Source organism: Eumetopias jubatus, unplaced genomic scaffold (assembly GCF_037043125.1).
Source record: "Eumetopias jubatus isolate StellerSeaLion01/CBP00866 unplaced genomic scaffold, mEumJub1_p1.0 scaffold_13, whole genome shotgun sequence".
Taxonomy (NCBI): domain Eukaryota; kingdom Metazoa; phylum Chordata; class Mammalia; order Carnivora; family Otariidae; genus Eumetopias; species Eumetopias jubatus.
In genome coordinates this window covers 28,081,206-28,095,573 of record NW_028274819.1, presented here as the reverse complement: position 1 = coordinate 28,095,573, position 14,368 = coordinate 28,081,206, and the positions used below count along the sequence as shown (strand labels likewise).

Sequence of the window (14,368 nt, the reverse complement as noted above, 5' to 3'; positions counted from 1 at the left end):
TGATATTTAGAACCAAGATCTGGGCCCTATATATGGCTGCTGATACTGGGGTGTCACTATTTCTAGGCCTTTTCAGCAGAGCTAGAATATACTAATTCATGTACATACATATCTGTATCTTTTTATATGCATATAATGAAGTCATGAGCTCATACTGATATCTCCAACTCTAATCTAGCACCACAGAGCTCGGTCTAGCTTATTTGTAACTTCTTCCTTCAACAGAGAAACAAATTCTACCCTCATTATCTACAATTTTTGCTTATTTGTTCAACCCTGGCATACCTGTAGTTTCAGTCTTACTCCCATGAGAGTGTTTATGCACCTTTTTGGTGTTATCCTTACAGTATCTAGTCAAATACTCTTTTCCAAAGTTACTTAAGTCAGCTTCTCTTCCCACCCATTTCTTTCACTAAAGTGACCTCATTTGGTTAGTGAAACAGTTATATATATTTTCACAGTCCGCATTCCATCTTGGAATTCTCCTGAATCCTGACTGATTTTTCACATACTGTATGGTTCAGCTTGTGGCGTACTTTTATGGGTTTTGACAGACATGTGGAGTAATGCTTCCACTACTACTTTACCATACAGAATGGTCTATCAATCCCCAAAATTCTCCTAGGCATTCCATTTATAGTCAATGCCTATCAACACCTGGCAATCACTGATTTGTTTTCCATCCCTGTAGGTTTGTCTCCTCCAGAATGTCATATAAATGCACTGGATATTGCACAGCCTCTTGGATCTGGCTTCTTTCACTTAGAAAAATTCATTTAAAATTTAATTAACTTGGGGTGCCTCAGTGGCTCAGTCGGTTAAGCGTCTGCCTTTGACTCAGGTCATGATCCCAGGGCCCTGGGATCGAGCCCCGCACTGGGCTCCCTGCTAGGCGGGAAGCCTGCTTCTCCCTCTCCCACTCCCCCTGCTTGTGTTCCCTCTCTCGCTGTGTCTCTCTCTGTCAAATAAATAAAATCTGTAAAATAAATAAATAAATAAAATAAAATTTAATTAAGATTCATGCCTTCATTTTTGAGGATATTTTAGGAGAACAGAATTCTAGGTTGGTAGTTACTCTTTCAGTACTTTAAAGTGTCACTGCATTGTCTTTGGAGCTGAGTAATTATTACCGAGAAGTCCACTACCAATTGTATTACTGTGCCTTTGAAAATAATGGGTCTTTTCTACTTCTGGCTGCTTTTAAGATTTTCCACTTGGTGTGGGGGGGGGGGCGCCTGGGTGGCTCAGTAGGTTGGGCGTCTCCCTTCGGCTTGGGTAGTGATCCTGGGGTCCTGGGATCAAGACCCACGTCAGGCTCCCTGCTCAGTGGGGAGTCTGCTTCTCCCTCTGCCCTTCCCCCCTGCTTCTGATCCTTCTCTCTCTAATAAATAAATAAAATCTTTAAAAAAATTTTTTTCCATTTGGTTATAGTCCTTCTATGATGCATCTGAGTGTGATTTTCTTAGTATTCATCACACTTGGGTTTTGCAGAGCTTCCTAAATCTGTAGGTGGCACTTTATCATTTGGATATTTTCTACTGTGATTCGAATCTCTAATCCTGTCTTCTGCTATCCAAGCAGCTGTTAAATATAGGGAGTTCTGAATATGGGGTACTGTATATTTTACTTCCAGAATTTCCATTTGATTATTTAAGATTTCAAGTCTCAGATAAAATTCTCCATCTCTTCCCCTATTTTCTCAATTTTCTAATTTCTTCAATGTATTAATTATAATATTAAATTTCCTTTTCTATTTAAAATTCCCCTTTTTGATATACAAATCAAAAAATACTGTTTTTATTTTCTGGTTTTTATATTGGTGTTGATCATATAGTAAATACTTCTTGGCATGCCGAACACTTTATATTGTTAAATCTTTTATTGTAAAACAGCCTCAAATTTACAGAACAGGTACAAGAATACTACAAAGAACTTTCTTCTGAAATAACCATAGTTAATGATTTAATATATATCCTTCCAGAACTGTTTTTTTTTTTTTTTGGCTAGACATTTATTTTAATTCTTTAAATAACAATCTGCATTTTTCATTTAACAATATACAAGCAGCCCTCACAATTCCAATAAACATGAACTTCAGTTATCTCATTTTAGTTAAACACCCTTAGTTCCATAACAACATGGTTCAAATTTCAGTTACCATGGTACAATATCCTGGTAATTGCACAAACTTCACTGCTAACTCTTCAATCCACAAATCATTTCTAAATAACAGATCATGATCAGTATCAATCATGTCACTTATTTCACAGTCTGTCAATGACAGGTCATGTGTATCTGTTATTCAGTTTATTCCAAGACAGTAAAGCATGCAACATGTTTTCCTTTCTTGTCTCCTAGTGATAAATCCACATAACATTTTACAAAAACAGATAATCCAAAAAGGGAACTGGCCAACAAAGATGAAAGTGCAGAAAAAGAAAAAAGAGAGAGAACATTGGAAGTGAAATTCAAATAAAATATAAATGGAGTTATAGAAGAAACAGCTATACTGTTAGTCCATTAATGGGATAATGAAATCTGAAATAATTACAATATAGTTATATGTTTAATAAATGAATGTGATTTATATGACCCTCTAAGTTTTTTTATAGTTTGAATACACATATAATACTGTCTCTGTGCTTCAGATTTTTAAAAGATACTGTAAAGTACACATTTAATACTTCCAATAGAAAGAGAATACTTTGAGAGAAAATGATGAAGCAGGAGTCAGAAAATATATGTAAGTCAATTCTGACTGCCGTGGTATCTTATATATTAAGTATAAGCCTTTGGTTATGTAGGACTACTTATTTTTCATATAGTTTATTCTTCTTTTCATTTGGGCTGTGGATGTTTGTTTCTCAATAATTTTTCAAAATAAAATTAGATCTGTCAATCCAGTTCATAAAATAAAAACTTAATGTCATATTTATTCTCCAAAACAAAACAGTTTTAAACCTTTTAAAAATTAACATTTTATTTATCTTTTAGTTCATCATGGAGAGATTTCTTTAGAAAATTCCTCTGGTCAATTGGCCAGTTTGCAATAGATATTTTCATGCTCCTTTAATTTTAGTAGACACAAAATTCAATATGATCATATACCTCTCTATCTTTTATTTTGACTTGAGTCTTATTGATAAAGACTACCCGGTATCTGAGCTGATTTCCATTTTTGTGCTTTTATATTTCATTGTATGATTAATTATACTTATTTCATGTGAAAAAATTTTCACATTTAAATGTAGAAAAAGTGTCAACCATTTGTGGAGTTTTTCTTAAGCTTAAATGTGTTTCTCTAGAGAGCTTTTTTTTATAATTATTTCATACATCATTATACATCCTTTCAAAGTATATAGCAATTTTCTAAATATTGGAATAAAAATCAGATTGTTATAAAAAAAAAAGGAAGAAGAAGATTAGCTGATCATAGGAATGTTAACACTACTGCCATTTGAGAGACCCTAGAAATACGGCCAGAAGAACAGAGAGAAGATAAACATATCAACATAAACCAAAAGTGACTGTGGAAGAAAAGTGATTGCTATGAAAAGGATGAAGATGTCCCAGAATTAGTAATGCCAGCAAAAATTGCACACTGAAGAAGTTCTCAGAGGTATCTGACAACATTGAAAATGCAAAGGATAAAAGGTGGGAAGCTAATCCAAACTTAAAAAGGAGTATTATAATTTGCAAAGGCAGAGAAATAATGTTAACTCCATATTGTTACACGACAAGAATAAGGGAAGCACTGTTCAAATCATCTGAGTGTTTCACAAAGAAATGTATCTAACGTTTTAAATTATAGTATATAGTAAGGGGTCCCTGGGTGGCTCAATCAGTTAAGTGTCCAACTCTTGATTTTGGCTCAGGTCATGATCTCAGCATCATGAGATCAAGCCCTGTGTCGGGCTCCACTCTGGGTGTGGAGCCTGCTAAAGATTCTCTCTCTCCGCCCCTCCCCCCGTGTGCTCTCTCTAAATAAATAAGTAAATAAAATCCTTAAATTATAGTATACTAAATATTTTTTCATTTTCCTTTACATTTATAATGGAAGTGAGAGAGTATGCAATGTTTTCACAAATATTTTTAAGTCACAGAACAATCACAATTTTTATAATTTATTATTAAGATCCTTTTGCATGTTTTCAGCTTGCAGGGTCATTTTTATGGTCCTACACCACCATATACCATCTACATCTCCCATGTTAGTACATATGTACCTAGCCTTATTCTTTTTAAGAGCTACATGAAATATTCTACGTATCTGATGAAGTCACTAATTCTGCATATGAAACCACCCTAAACTTAGCGATTTAAAATACAACTTATTAAGCCTCATAATTCTATACATTGACTAAGCTCAGTTGGGCAGTTCTTCTGCTTCACAGGCTATGGATAAGGTTACTCATGCAGATGCATTCACTTGCTAGCTTGGCTGAGGCTGCAATTACCATAATGTTCTCTCACTCCAGTGTCTCTCCTCATGTAACTTCTCATCATTAAATAATTAAATAATCTATTTTAAGCTTATGGCATGGCAGCTGACTTCCAAGCCCCTGCTTTGTATCAGTGTCCTTGCCAAAGCAAGTCACACAACCAGGGCTAAGCTAATAAGGAAGTAATCTACTCAAGGGTATGAATACCAAGAAGTATGGTTTATTTAAAACTACTAATGTAACAGTATCACTTGTTTACTCTCTGTTGATAGACACTTACTTGTTTATAATTTTTCCCATTATAACATTATAGGATATATCACTGTAAAAATTGTTTACTCAATTAAGCCCACACAAGAAATTATCTTAAAGCATAAATTGTTCATAGTGATCAGGAAATTCTACATTTTAAATTTAGAGACATAGAAGTCAATTTCTATTTATCATATGTACTAATTCACATCAATAAGGAAAGGATATAACAATACTCATTCCTGAAAAACCTTGCCAACACTGGTTTTGATATTTTTTCAGTAATCTGCATTTATTTTTTCAATAATTTGCATTTATTTAATTAGTAGTAAAGCATATTTTTGTATATTTTATGATTATTAATAGTTTTTCTTTTTTCTATTGTGTTGTCTTTTGATTTGTATAAATGTTTTGTAAATAAGATATTGATCCTTTCTTCCATTTTTCATGAGGCAAATATTTTCTCTCAGCCACTGGTTTTTAGACTTTGTTTATGGCAGTTTTTACCCCATATAAGCTAATAATTTGTATGTCATCATATCTAGCCATCTTTTTTTTCTTTTTTTTAAGATTTTATTTATTTATTTGACAGAGAGAGACAGAGCAAGAAAGGGAATACAAGCAGGGGAGCGGGAGAGGGAGAAGCATGCTTCCTGCTGAGCAGGTAGTCTGATGCAGGGCTCAATCCCAGGACCCCCGGGATCATGACCTCAGCCAAAGGCAGATGCTTCACAACTGAGCCACCCAGGCGCCCCTAGCCATCTTTTCTTTTAGGTAGGTAATCTCTATTCCTGAGACTATAAAAATTAAGTCTCATATTTTCTAACATACATATACATCTTTTCTTTGCATTTTATTTTTTTCTCCTAAAATTTATTTTTGTGTATGAAGTATTATGAATCATCCAAAGCCATTTATTGACTGACTGTCATTATTTTCCTCACAGGATTGATTTATTCTTTTACTGATTTGCTTATTCCTACAACAGTGTCACATTTTTAATTATTATAGCATTAGAGCATGTTTTAATATCTGATAAAGCATGTAGCACTTCATTCTTACTTGTCTATACTCATACTTTTTTTCCAGTTTTGTTGAGATAAAACTGACATATATAATAATGTATTAGCTTAAGGTACAACATAATGATTTGATATATGTATATATTCATATATTTTCTTATAGACATAACTTTAGAATCATCCTGCCAAATTCTGAAAAACATCCCTCTGGGTTTTGATTGACATTACATTAAATTTTTAGATGCTGTCTTAATCTGTTCAGTCTTCTATAACAAAATACCAGAGACTGGGTGCGTATAAGCAACAGAAATTAATTTCTCACAGTTCTGGAGACTGGAAGTCTAAGATCAGATTCTATTTCTGGTGACAGATGCTCTCCAGTTCATAACCTCACATTGTATATGGGGCTAGGGAGCTCTGTTAGAATACCAATGCCATCTATGAGGGCTCTATCCCTCATACCTTAATCACCTCCCAAAGACCCTACCTCTTAATACCATCACACTGGACATTAGGTTTCAACATTTAAATTTTGGAGGGACACAAATATTCAGACCATAGCAGATTCTTTGAAGGAACACAGAAATGAAAAACATAATCACTGAAATGTAAACCTCTAAGCAAGTTAGCTAGCAAGTAAAAACATCTGGAGACAATTAGGAAACAACAAAATGAAACACCCAGAATGCAGTAGAGAGGCAAATACATGAAAAATATAAAAGAGTTAAGAATCATAGAAGATAAAATGACATGGTCCAATGTGTTATCTAAAGGGAGTTCTAGAAGAAGATAACAGAAAAAATAAGGGAGAGGCAATACTCAAAAAGATCATGGCTGAAAATTTTCCTAAGATTCAGGAACCAAAATGAGTCCCAAGAAATGTAAAGAAATTCTCACACAGACTCATTAAAACTGCAGACCATTAAAGATAAAAAGAAGCTCCAATGAACAAATAGAAAGAAATGATGGATTACCTATAGAAGGACAATTAAATGAACATCAAACTTCTCAAATGCAACAAAAGAATTCAACAAAATCTCTTCAAAATACTGACAGAACATAAATGGCAATCTACAAAATCTATGGCAAAATAAAGACATTTTCTGGCAAGGCAAAGGAGGGGAAAAAGAAAAGAGAAGAGAAAGCCTTTACCACTAACAGACCTTACAGTGTTAAAACTAATTAGAAAAAATGTAGATTAGCTGGGCCAGTTTCTGGAATATATGGAAGACAGCATCAGTATTTTTAACCAGGATAAAGCTTCGGAGACAGCTAAAACCTAAAATTATGGCTATTTCTAACATCAAATCAAAGATACCTATTCATGATTGCATATTTTCTCTCTACTATTTGGGATGATACAAACCCTATTCACTTGCTGATTAACCTGAAATTTTTAATATCCCTTCATAACTAAAGTCTATAGTTGGTCAATATCTTACCTCCTGAACAATACAAGGACCTAAGAATCAATTCCACCCAAGCATGTCAATAATTGTAGTTCAGTATTTTAGTTCTACATTTTTTAGCTTTACAAATTAAATATAATTGTCACTTTTGATCAGATCTCATTCTTTTTTGCTTTCTTTTTAAAATGCTAAATAAAAATATCTCTTCACAGACTACCAAGGGGAAATATTAAAATTTTTGAATGAAGATTCAGGAGAGCAGGGAGGGCATGTGAGATAATCAACATCTCATAAATAGTTCCCAAATAAGGTCTTTTCTTGCTTAGCTGTGTCATACATGCCTGCGCAACATTTTGTACAAAAATATTCATGTAGCTTTATTCATAAGAGCCACCAACTGAAAACCAACCAGATGTTCATCAACAGATGAACAAACTATATATTTATATAATAGTACTCAACTATAAAAAGGAAAAAAACTACTGATATTTACAATAACAAATTAATCTCAAAAATATCATGCTGAGTAAAAGAAAATTTATATAAAAGAATATATGCTGTAATGATTCCATTTATATGAATTTCTAGAACAGCAGTAAACTAATCCCTGGTGGAAAAAAATGGAACAATGGTTGCCTCTGGATGGATAAGGATGAGGAGTAAGTGAAAAAGGACATAAGGAACTCTCTGGGGAAGTTAGTAATGATCCGTATCTTGACAAGGATTTGGATGACACAGTTATACGCATCTGTTAAAACTCATGAAATGGTTCACTTAAGAACTATACATTTCATTGTACAGTTGACCTTTGAACTTGGAGGTTAGGGGCACCAACTCCCAGCACAGTCAAAAGTCTGTATATATAACTTTTGATTCCTCAAAAACTTAAGTACTAATAATAGCCTACTCTTGACCAGAAGCCTTACCAGTAACATAAACAGTTGATTAACACATATTTTGTATGTTATATGTATTATATACTGTATTCTTACAATAAAATCAGCTAGAGAAAAGAAAATGTTAAGAAAATCATAAGAGAAAATATCTTTGCAGCGCCTGGGTGGCTCAGTCGTTAAGCATCTGCCTTCGGCTCAGGTCATGGTCCCAGGATCCTGGGATCAAGCCCCGCATCAGGCTCCCTGCTCCGCGGGAAGCCTGCTTCTCCCTCTCCCACTCCCCCTGCTTGTGTTCCTGCTCTCGTTGTGTCTCTCTCTGTCAAATAAATAAATAAAATCTTTAAAAAAAAATATATCTTTACAGTATAGTAGTATATTTATCAAAAAAATCTGCATATAAGTGTACTTGTGCCATTCAAGCCCATGTTGCTCAAAGGTCAACTGTATATACATTTTATATTAAAAGAAAAATACATAAATATTGAATTTTAGTTAATGATATGCATACTGAAGTATACTAATTTCAAACTTCCATGGAAGTGCATCAAAAAAATAAGACCAATGATAGATGGATATATATGAGATCAGGTGTAGAATCTGGGTGGTAAGTGTATTAGATTCCCAGTGGCTGCTCTAACAAATTACAACAAATTTGTTGGCTTAAAAGAACTCAAATTTATTCCACTACAGTTTGGGAGGTCAGAAATCTGATTATGTTCTTAACTAAAATCAAAATGTTGTCTGGGCCACATACCTTCTGAAGTCTCTACAGAAAAATTCCTTGCCTCTTCCAGCTTCCACCTGCATTCCTCGAGTCATGATTTGCTTCCACCATCTTCAAAGGCAGCAGCACAACATCTTCAAATCTCTCTCTGACCATGCCCCCTACTTCTGTCATCACATTTTTTTTTCTGATATTGATTATCCTGCTTCCTTTTGATTCTAAACCCTTGTGACACTGGGCCCACCTGAATAATCCAGCAAAATCCCTCCATCTCAAAATTCGTAACTTTATCACATCTGCAAAATCCTTTTTTTAAAGTTTTGTTTATTTGGGAGAGAGAGAGAGAAAGAGAATGGGGGAAAGACAGAGGGAAAGGGAGAGAATCCCAAGTAGGCTCCATGGCCATTGTAGAGCCTGATGTGGGGCTCGATTCCACGACCCTGAAATCATGACCTGAGCTGAAACCAAGAGTTGGAGGCTCAACCGAGTCCTCAGGCACCCCTGCAAAATTCCTTTTGTCATGGAAGGTAACATATTCAAGGTTTCTGAGGATTAGGATGTGGACAGCATTGGGATGCCCTTATTCTACCTACCACGGTGGGTATATGGGTGTTTACTGTGAAATTCTTTCAACTATTGTGTATTTTTTAAATTTTCCTAATAAAATATGGGAGAAAAATTAAAATTCCACAATAGGGATAAAGTGTTACCACCATGGTAAATGTGAAAATCAATACATCTCTTTTTCCAATAAAAGGGAGGAATTTTTCCCCTTCTTAAGAATAAAGCTCTTCTTTCAATGAAGATTATTATTAAAGTAGCATATACTCCTGCACTTAGTTATTGAAAACACGGTTCCTGTTGCTACCCTGAAACTTTCAAAAGATTTTTAAAGGAAGCTTATTTTTTAAGTTGGAAATATAATGCTTGAGGGCGCCTGGGTGGCTCAGTTGGTTAAGCGACTGCCTTCGGCTCAGGTCATGATCCTGGAGTACCGGGATCGAGTCCCGCATCAGGCTCCCTACTGAGGAGGAAGTCTGCTTCTCCTCTGAACCTCTTCCCTCTCATGCTCTCTATCTCTCATTCTCTCTCTCTCAAATAAATAAATAAAATCTTTAAAAATATATATATAGGGGCGCCTGGGTGGCTCGGTCGTTAAGCGTCTGCCTCCGGCTCAGGTCATGATCCCGGGGTCCTGGGATCGAGCCCCGCATCAGGCTCCCTGCTCGGCAGGAAGCCTGCTTCTCCCTCTCCCACTCCCCCTGCTTGTGTTCCCTCTCTCGCTGTGTCTCCGTCAAATAAATAAATAAAATCTTAAAAAAAATAAAGCCTATAAAAAAAATATATATATATATATATATATAATGCTTGAAACACAGTAAAACAGAATATGAAGTTCTAAACAGTTACCTAAAGTTGTTTTAACTTATAAAAAATACCATGTTAAGCTATTCTTACAAAAATAATTTTTTACTGCTTACCCAACATATCCTTTTTTAGCAGGATTTCTTCTTTATTAAAATAGGCTTTAATTATACAGATAATAAGTACCTTTATATAGGATGAACACTGTGGTAATTAAATTTTCTTATTATGATAACAAGTTTCAATATTTTTAAATCCTAGAACAAGAATCACATAAAAAAATGTTTCAGATCTTTTTTCTCACAGCTCATTTTCAGGAAATCACCAAATTCTATTGATTCTCCTTCCTATCTCTCTCTCTTTTTTTTTTTAGGCTTTTATTCATTTATTTGACAGAGAGAGCACAAGCAGGCAGAGCAGCAGAGGGAGAGGGAGAAGCAGGCTCCCTGCTGAGCAGAGAGCCTGAAGCGAGGCTCGATCCCCAGGACCCTGGAATCATGACCTGAGCCAAAGGCAGATGCTTAATGCCTGAGCCACCCAGGTGCCCTCCTTCCTGTCTCTTCTGTTCTATTTTCACAGTTATATATAAATCCTAAATGACCCCAATTCCCAGTTCATTATTACAGTAGTTTTATAGTCTATTTTCTTCTCTCCATAATCGTACCAACTCCTATCTATCTTAGAGAAAACTGACAACAGAGGTGCCCAGGTGGCTCAGTTGTTAGGCGTCTGCCTTCGGCTCAGGTCATGATCCCAGGGCCCTGGGATCAATCCCCGAATTGGGCTCCCTGCTCCATGGGAAGCCTGCTTCTCCCTCTCCCACTCCCCCCTGCTTGTGTTCCCTCTCTCGCTGTGTCTCTCTCTGTCAAATAAATAAATGAAACATTTAAAAGAAAGAAAGAAAGAAAGAAAGAGAAAGAAAGGAAGAAAACTGACAACACACCATTCAAATTTAGACCCACAGAGTCTCAGAAATGAAAGGCTTTTAAGGGGTTTTGAACAATACAGATCTGCTGAAACCAAACAACTCTTACAATTTTATATAGGGGCCCCTGGGTGGCTTAGTTGGTTAAGCATCTGACTCTTGATTTCAGCTCAGGTCATGATCTCAGGATCGTGGGATGAAGCCCCATGTCAGCCTCCCTGCTTGTCCCTCTCTCTCTCCCTCTGCTCCTCCCCTGCTCATTTGCTCTCTCTCCCTCTCTCTCTCTCAAATAAATAAAAAAAATTTAAGAAAACCAATTTTAAGTAGATTTTCCTTTCTAAATAAATACCTCAAGAGTTATTACTTTAAAAAATAAGGATATATTTATTCTTTGAATCAGAATACTTACTACACATTTATTTTGTCACTCAAAAATGTATTACTGTTTCATTACTTAATAATTCATAGGCACCTATCTCATAGCCTTTAACAAAAATGTAATTTCCTGAAGAGCAGCTCTTTTTTATCAGCCATAGTGTCTAACTATGTGCTACCTATGCACTCCAAGGCATTTGGAGGTAAATACTAGCTGACTTACCAAGTATTTAACAATCTGAAAATCCATTTTACTTTTTGCTTTATAAATTCTTCTTTTTCCTTCTGTGATATCTGCTTTTTTCTCTTTTACTTCATTATCTGGACCATATTTCTTCTTTCAAAATAAGAAGTTATTTTGTTAGGTCTTTTTTTCCTCCCCTTAAACCAAATGGCTGGATAAAATCAAGTTCCTTGATTTAAAAAAGCATTTTAAAAATGAGCTTACCCTTCTCATACGTAACTCCTCTAATGCTTCCAGTAAACTTGTTTTGAAATCTAATAGCTGTATAGAAAACATTGTCTCCGAAGAACTTTGAAGAGCAAAGGTAGAGGATGATGAATCAGTCTTAAAATCATTCTCCATATTAACATTTATTTCCTGTAATATAAAAAGGTTTTAACTGAAAAAAATCATTTATCTAAGTTTTTAAAGTATAAGTGCAGTTACCATAGAAATATAACAACCTACATCCCATAATCTTCTATGTTTAACACTGAGTAACAGTTTTGTCATCACTCCTATTCTGATCTTGATACACAAAACACTGAGCAATGATGATCCAGCCACAGTTTCTCTGTGGCTGAGGCTTTTTCTGTTACTTTAGTATCTGCAGGGACTAAATTTTTGACATGCCCCTAAACACCATGTCCTAAAAGCTAAATTCTTAAAGTTGCAGGCAAGGCTTGACCCTTCAATAATTGCTTCGTACCAAAGCTGCCAGACACTGTGCTTCCTAACTTTGCTTTGATATACAGCATTCTGTAAGGATGGTATGAATACTAACAGTAATGCAATCTTTAATCCCTACAAAGTTGAAAGAAGAAAAGTGGAGTAACTGCCTTTTATTAAAACTCAAGGCACTTATATATCTTTCTCAACCGAGATAATGTATGATTCAGGCTGCAAGAAACTTCTCCTTTCAACTTTTCATAATAATAATTATCAATTCATAGACAGTTGGAAAGAAATGTACAGGGAGTCCTATACACCATTCACTCAGCCTCTCCCAACATTAATATCTTGCAGAATAATAGTACAATATAAAAACTGTATGTCTGACATTGGTACAATCCACAGAATTTATAGTAATTCTACCAGTTATACATTCACTTATTTGTGTGTGGGTGTGTGTATAATTCTTTGGAAGTTTATTATATCTATAGCTTCATGTAACTACCACTACAATCAAAATACAGAATTGTAGCATCAACCATGGTTCCCAGCTTCTTTGTTTCCATACCGACTACTACACTAATTCATTCTCTATTTCTATAATTGTTATTTCAACAGTGTTATATAATGGAATCCTACATCATATAACCTATTAACTGGATTTTTTTCAGGGGTGCCTGGCTGGCTCAGTCGGTAAGGCATATGACTCTTGATCTCAGGGTTGTGAGCTCGAGCCCCATGCTGGGTATTGAGATCACTTAATTAATTAATTAATCTCCCCTAATAAAAAAAGACTGGATTTTTTTTCACACATAATAATCACCTTGAAGTTCATCTAGGCTGTTGTACCAACAGTTCATTCCCTTCTATTGCTGAGTAGTAGTCCACGGTATGGACATACTATGGTTTGTTTACCATGCACTGAAGGACATCTGAGTTGTTTTCAGTTTTGGCTTTTATGAATAAAGCTGCCATGAATGAACATTCATATACAAGTTTCTACATGATGTAAGTTTTCATTTCTTAAAGATAAATGTCCAAGAGTACAATTGCTGGGCTGAATGGAGTCCACTTTTGGTTGTGAAAGAAACTGCCAAACTATTTTCCAGAATGGAAATACCATTTTCCATTCTCACTGGCAACGTATGAGTGATCCAACTTCTCCAAATCCCCACCAGCATTCAATGTTATCACTACTTTTTATTCTAGCCATTCTGATAGGCATTATTTTAGTAAGCATTACCCAGAGAAACAGAGCCAATAGGATGTATATGTACAGAGAGAGATAAATTTATTTTAAGGAACTGGCTCATGTGATTGGGAGTCTGGCAAACCTGAAATGTTCAGGGCAGACCAGCAGGTTGGACATTCAGTGAAGGGTTGACCAAAGGCAATCCAGAAGCAGAATTCCTTCTTCCTTGGGGAACCTGAGTCTTTTCCTCTTAAGGCCTTCAACTGTTTGGATGAGGACCACCCACATTATGGAGGGAAATCTGCTTTATTCAAAGTCTACTGATTTAAACGTTATTCTCATTTAAGAACTACCTTCACAGCAGTATCTAGACAGCTATTTGGCCAAATACATTTGGTCAATATGTTTGTTTGTTGTTTTTTTTTTTTTAAGTGAGTTTACCCTTCATAGCCTGGCCAACTTGACCCATAAAATTAACCATCACAGGTGTGTATACAAGAAACTTTCTAAAAGGGAAACTTCCATTCCTGAAAATGATGGGCTATGTTATCTGGATGAACCCTCCAACTAAAAACAACTAATAATTTTGAATAAAATATTTTTAAACTTTCTTAAAAGTATCAAAGACATAGCAAGATACTAAGAAAAAAAAAATCATGAAGCCAAATTCTAAATTCCAAAAAGACCATGAGTCAAGAAATAAACTGAACACAGAAAGCCATCTTTACCCTGTGGGCACTTGCCAAACTGAATAAAATTAAATAACAGCATTGATGACCTCTGGTTTGAGAAATAGGTAATGCAAACCTAGGGCCTGCCAAAGTAGGAAGTCCAATAAGAGACCTATTAAGTAGAATTCAGAATAGTTAAA

General features: G+C 35.2%; 1 protein-coding gene across 1 annotated transcript in view; it reads right to left on the bottom strand.

Moving 5' to 3' along the window:
* The window catches only part of CCDC73 (coiled-coil domain containing 73), a 115,337-nt gene extending 103,332 nt beyond the window's left edge, over positions 1–12,005 (bottom strand). Inside the window, exon 1 of the mRNA XM_028087708.2 lies at positions 11,859–12,005. Within this exon, the coding sequence (XP_027943509.1) occupies positions 11,859–11,996 (138 nt within the window). The 5' untranslated portion in view covers positions 11,997–12,005. The remainder of the gene's footprint in view (positions 1–11,858) is intronic.
* Positions 12,006–14,368: the final 2,363 nt, after the last annotated feature.